Source organism: Lynx canadensis, chromosome D3, assembly GCF_007474595.2.
Source record: "Lynx canadensis isolate LIC74 chromosome D3, mLynCan4.pri.v2, whole genome shotgun sequence".
Taxonomy (NCBI): Eukaryota; Metazoa; Chordata; class Mammalia; order Carnivora; family Felidae; genus Lynx; species Lynx canadensis.
The window spans coordinates 92,210,615-92,216,614 of NC_044314.2; the positions used below are offsets into that span (position 1 = coordinate 92,210,615).

Here is a 6,000-nt window from a genome sequence, read left to right on the forward strand (position 1 = left end):
CTCTAGGTTAGATTTCAGGGTGGGACCCGGGACGCCCCTCCATCCTCGGGTGCTCCAAACCATAGCGTCGGGATTGGCACACAGCTCACCTACAGGCTTCCTGGCACTGAGCCGTGCCAGGACCTCTCCAGAGCCCATGTGGCCTTGGGAGGAAGCCCTGGAAAGTGCCGCGATAAAACGCAAGGGCCCTAATCCTGTGTTCTCCCCTTCCTCCCCAGGGGTTTTTCATCTTCCTTTTCCATTGTCTCCTGAATTCAGAGGTATGTCTACTCTACTTCCTGATGTTACGAAGCAGGCTATTCATTTCTGAAAGGGCACGGGGCGCAGGAACCGTCTTGCCCCGTCAGGCCGGTGTCTGGGAACGTAACCCCGGACAGGCTTTGGTAGGGGCGACAAGTTGTGTGCAGTGGGGCTGCTTTCCGTCAGCCCTTCTCTCGACTTCTGGCTGCTGAGCAACACTCAGTGTCCCCCTCCTGGTGTCAGGAGGGCCCTGCCGGCTCTGCGGAGGGCAGGGGGGATGGGGACAGTGGAGGCAGCCGAACCGTACGCCCTGGACCTGCTCGCTGCTGCCTGGCACGTCAGGGACAGTAAGATGCAGGTGGCCTCCCAGCAGTCCTCCCCGAACGCATCTGGGGTGTAAGAAGGAGGCCTCGAGACCACGGGGTTTGGGGGGACTGTGTCACAGGCCCTCCGCAGGCCCTGGGGCAGCTGGGGTGGGCTCGCTCTCAGTACGGCGTGGGCGTTGCACCTGCCGTGCACTTGGCCTCGGGGAGGGGAGAGGCTCCAGGCCTTGTCCCTCAGGATCCGTACTTGTACCAGGCAGAGGTCCCACCCCACCCGGGTGCTCTGCAGAGGGTCCGTTTGTACAGGGCTGGGTCGGGCAGCGAGGGAGGGGAGCTGGGGGAGGGGCGGGGGGGTCGCTGAGGATGATGGCGACCGGTGGGGGAGGGCTCACATGATTGCCAAGACCAGGGAGCAGCCCGGCAGAGCCCGAAACTGTGGCCCACCAGGTGGGAAGGCCACGCGCAGCCTTCCCTGCGTCTGTTGGCTTTTCGTCTCCATTGTTTCTGCTGCCGTCACACTCTGCCCCCTCCACCACTCCTTGTTGAGTGTGTCCCGTGCCCCGTGCAGCACCGTGACGAGGCCGGCAGGGGCCGGGCCGGATCCAGCTCTCTCCCTGTGCGGCCCTGGCACGGCGATGGGGACGAGGTCCGCGCCTGCCACATGAGGCAGAGTCTGGACCTGATGCTTCCAGACCCTGCCCGTGCCCTGCAGCTGGTGTCCCGGGGCTCTCTTCCGGCACGAGCTGCTAGGGACCTCTGAGAAAGATCTCTTACTGTTGCTGTTCCCACCACCGAAATTGCTCCTAACCAGTCCGCCGTCTGCCTTCGAAGGTGAGGGCCGCCTTCAAGCACAAAACCAAGGTCTGGACCCTGACGAGTAGCTCCAACCGCAACACTAACGCGAAGCCCTTCAGCTCTGACATCGTAAGTGCCACGCGGCGTCCCGTCCGCGCCCCCGCTTCTCGCTTCGATCCTGTCCCGAGCGCCTGCACCCCTACCGCGTGGACCCGCAGGCGCTCGTCTGCTGCGCTGTCCCCGTTACCTGGAGGGCCGAGGCGGCTTCCGGCTGCGCTGAGCTCACCAGGCCCCTGCCCTCGCGGGCCTCCGAGACCCAGAGCCCCCGGCGCGCCTCTCGTCCCTTCCCCGAGCCTGTTCTCGGCAGGGCCACGTCGTGCAGGTGGCTGCCCGTGCGGGTCGTGGCGGCGAGGCCCGGGCACCGGCGGTTCTTGCTCAGCCTGCTCACGCCTGACGTGGCCTGCAGGCTGCGTGGGCTCTGGGTGACGTGATGCCCACAGCGGGGTCCTCCGTCCTGGTGGTGTCACGCAACCTCCTCTCCTGCCCGTTTCCCCGGGGGCAGTGCTTCTGTGTTGCGTCAGGAGGACGGAAGGATCAGCTGACCGGGAGGCGGGCCCCCGGGCATTCTGCTGGTGTCCCAGGGAGGCAGGACGGTCACCAGGCACAGCCCAGCCATCAGGGGTCTCCTTCCTCTGCAGACGCCCAAGGACCGGGGTCTTGGCTCTCGGGGCTCTCGACAAGCCTGTCCTCTCAACACCGGGCTCCTTCGCCTCCCGCGGAGATGCAGGCAGGGCCACCGGGCGCCTGGGGCACATGTCGGGCGTTCTCATGGCGCCACCACCTCCGAGCTGAGCTCAGGGGTCCCGTCCTCGGGAAGAGCCTCCCGGGTGGTGCGGAGTAATGGCACCCCCGGTGCGGTGTTGCGCTGCCTCCGTCTGCACCGTTTTGCTTATTTGTGCGAGCATGACGTTGTCTGCCTCCCACGGGGTGCACACCCCCGGGAACAAGGACCCGGTTGGCTCTGCTCGCTGCCGTGACCCCGCAGCCTCCGGCAGCAACGAGGTGTGCTCGGTAAACGCACGTGGAGAGCGCAGGGCCGGGCGGGCGCGCGGCAGAGGGCGCACGCCAGCCCCCAGACGCAGGGCCGAGGAGCCCGGGCGGAAGGCGGAGAGCAGTGTGGCCTCGGAGTTCAGGGTCCTCTTCCTCGGGGAGCACGGGGGCCCGGCGGGTTCGAGGGGAGCCTCACGCAGCTTTCCGGCCCGGCGGTTCCGCGCCCGCCGGGACTGGTTTCCCATCGTGGGGCAGGGTCTTCTCAGCTCACTCCTTTGTGGTTTGCAGATGAACGGGACCCGGCCGGGCACAGTGTCCACCAGGCTCAGCCCCTGGGACAAGAGCAGCCAATCTGCACACCGTGTGGACCTGTCTACCGTGTGAGCAGGGAGGCTGCAGCCGCCGTCCTGCTGCTCAGATCACAACCGCAGACGAACCACGAGAAGCCCTCTGCCTTCACCACGAGACCCTCTCCTCGCTGCTGTCTGGATGTGGGGGTCGTGGCCCCCGGGACAGGCTTCCTTGCCTCCCACCCGCCCCGTGTGACAGAGCCCACCGCCGGTCCCGCAGCCCTCCCGGCTCTGGTCCTCCTGTGGCCGAGCGACTGTCCCCCGGGGCACCTGCCGTGGGCGCACAGGCCCCAGGGCCTGCCGCACCAGGAGGGCGGGTTAGCCTGGGAGCCACGATGGGGCCTCGGGACCAAAGGGGAGGGTCCCGCGGGGAGGCGGAAGCCCCCAGAGGGTCAGGCAGAGGCGGACGGGCCGTGTGGGCAGCGTGGGAAATGTCCTCGGCCTGCTGAATCAGCCGCAACAAGCTCCGAGGAGCCAGCGCCAGCTGAGGGGGGCCCCTCACGCTCCGGCCGTGCCACCCCTGCCAGGCCTCTGCGGGGCCGGGGCTTTGGGCTGGGGTCTCTGGCCGCTCAGGCCCGGCCGCGGGCGAAGAGCCAGGTGGGCCGCTGCTGGGAGTGCTCCGGTCCCTCTCGAGGTCGGCCTTGACGTGGGCCGCGCCGTGAGCACCCGAGCCTTCCCCGCGCCCGCGGCCCCCGGGAGCTGGCTGCCGGCCTGCGGTTGGCTTCCCGCGGCCCGGCTTCCCGGAGCTGCTTCCTGGTCACTCACAGACCCCTGTCTGTGTTTAGCGGGCAGACGCGGTGGCGGGTGGTGCGGCGGGTTCCGCGTTGCTGCGACGGCAACCACACCTCGCCGCCCGCACGGCCACCCGAGCCAGGACCCGGGGACGGTGGCCTGACGGTGGCCTGGTCTTCCTGTTGCTGTTGCCTTGCAGACTGGGACTCGGCCCCGTAGGAGATGGGAGCGACCCTTACCCCTCCACGCGCGGGCAGGGTCCTTGACCCTAGATGTGAACCCAGACGCCACCGAATATTCGGAAGCAGGCTGTGACCACTGGCTGTGACCGTGGCGTCAGCACTAAGGGTCTGTGAGATGCGTGGGTGAGAAGTTCAAACCCGTAGCTGATACTGGAAAATCTTCCTGTAAAACTGTGACCGTGGTAGCATTAAGCCCTTCCCGCCCCGTGTGCCCACTGGGTCTCGGAGTGAATTTTCTCCATGGTTCTGTGGACCTTCTCCATCTTGGTCGGGTGCCTTCCTAATGTAACGCGCGCCCCCGTCACGGTGGGCGCAGCAGTCACCCACAGGCGTCTCCTGCGTGGGGAGGGGCTGGACACAGAGCCACGTGTCGACCGCAGGGAATCTTTGTTCTTCCGTCCCAGTGAGGCCCCGGGCGCAGCAGCGACTCGGCAAAGGGTGACGATGTCCATTACCTTCTGTGCAGCCCCTGGGGACGGGCTGGGGTGTCGACCGCCACAGAGACCCCGTGTGTAGTGAGAAGTCCGAGCGTGCCCAGCCCCTGCCCAGGCTTCTCCTCGTGACTCCAGAAACCAGATCGCTTGTAACTCGCGGGCATCCTTGTCAGGCCCGTGAGCACCTAGAAGTGAGAACACTGTATCCTAAGGTCTACACTTGGATTTTTGTTTCTTTTGTTTCTGGTGAAGCAAATCAAGTAAGGAACCGTCTTCGCTTTAGATGGATTTCTTTTGTTTTAAACTCAGCATATTCGCTCTACATAGCTAATCTATCAAGGGAAGTAATGAACAAATTTTTATTTCTAATGAAGGAAAGCAGTGCACTTTATTTATAGGCTATAGATTTCGGCTTTTGCGGTGCTTTATTATCTACACGTAATTTGGCCAAAGATAAGAAATTGGAAAGGACAGTGTGTTTAGAGTAGTTTATGGCACAGGAAAGACGATGGATGCCACTGAGGAGTGAAAATATGTTGTAATTTTTATGAAATAAAATCTTAATGTCCTTAAGATAAAGTGTGGTCCTAAGGTCTTTTGCTTGTGGGAGATGAGCGGGACTGAGTCTCATGACAGAAATCTGTAGAGAGACACGTGGGTGAAATCTTGCCCTGGGATTCACTCACCGGTTACTTATTCAGTGCCTACTGTGTACTGTGTGCCCGGCACGTCCTAGCTCTGGGGACACTGTGGTGGATGACATCCCGGGGCTCTTGGGAGCCTCCCTCCCGAGGGCGGGCCAGGGGGACAGGCCCCGGCCACGGGGCAGGGGGTGGGGGGGCAGTGGGGAGAGGGTCCGTGCAGCCCCGTGTAGACGTGTGCTGGGTGTGGGAGCTCCGGCCACCGCCGGCCACCCGGCCCCGCGCATTCACTTTCCCACGGTGTTTGCAGGGATGACAGACGTACCCCGCTCGGCCCTACGTCGTATCTGCTGCGCAGCCATCCGCTTTTGAACTTCTCAACCACCTTCCGTATCGCTGCGTCGCGTTCATGATTACAGTTGTAATGGGTATGAGTAAAACATCCAGTTACATGCAGCGTTTTACCAGATCCTTGAATTGTCTTGGGATTTCCACGCTTCGGTGTTCTATACGGTTTGTATGCGTGTGACGTTACTGTTTTGATAGACTTTCTGTCTCCGTGCGTAGGTAGGTGCGTCAGTAGATGGAAACTGATGTCTTTGATGTTGTGCTTATGGCCTTTTTTTCTCATCTTGACTGTTTTCCAGGTTAAAATTTCACAGTGGGGTTTCTGCGTCAAAACGGAAATAATTCCGTGGCTCTTGAAACGTTTTTCCAGATTGTTACCAAGATAGGTACCGGGGTCAGCGCTCAACACCAGTGAGAAGTTATTGATGACTCTTGTTTTTTTTGTTTTCAACTATTTTACCAGCAAGGCGTGTTTGTCGTCAGTATTTTTGTTGCCAGTTTAATACGTGTGAACGTGTCCTAATCTGCATCTCTCTGGTCCCTGCTGAGAGCTTTTCACGAGCCTTTACTTCCTTTCCCTCCTCCCGGAAGGGAGCTGATAATTGGGAACACACAGGGCGAGTAAAATCACGTATTTGCCGTGTAACTGTCTCACTTGGGTGCTGGGCGTCCCTGTCCCAGCCTCCTGTGGGGGGTGTGCCCTGTGATGGACACGGCCCCGGGCACCACAGAGGCCTCCTGCTCTCGGACTGAGCTCAGCCCGCGGCCATCCTGAAAATGCCTCGCTGCTTCTTGGGGTACCGCATCCACACGGTGGGCACGCTTCCTGCTCGCTCCACCCGCCC

General features: G+C 62.2%; 1 protein-coding gene across 1 annotated transcript in view; it reads left to right on the forward strand.

Moving 5' to 3' along the window:
- Nucleotides 1-3,298, forward strand: part of ADGRD1 (adhesion G protein-coupled receptor D1) — a gene marked incomplete at its 5' end in the record, with an annotated part of 110,733 nt that extends 107,435 nt beyond the window's left edge. Inside the window, 3 exons of the mRNA XM_032595353.1 lie at nt 219-260; nt 1,395-1,487; nt 2,697-3,298. Coding sequence (XP_032451244.1) covers nt 219-260; nt 1,395-1,487; nt 2,697-2,792 — 231 coding nt within the window. The remainder of the gene's footprint in view (nt 1-218; nt 261-1,394; nt 1,488-2,696) is intronic.
- Nucleotides 3,299-6,000: the final 2,702 nt, after the last annotated feature.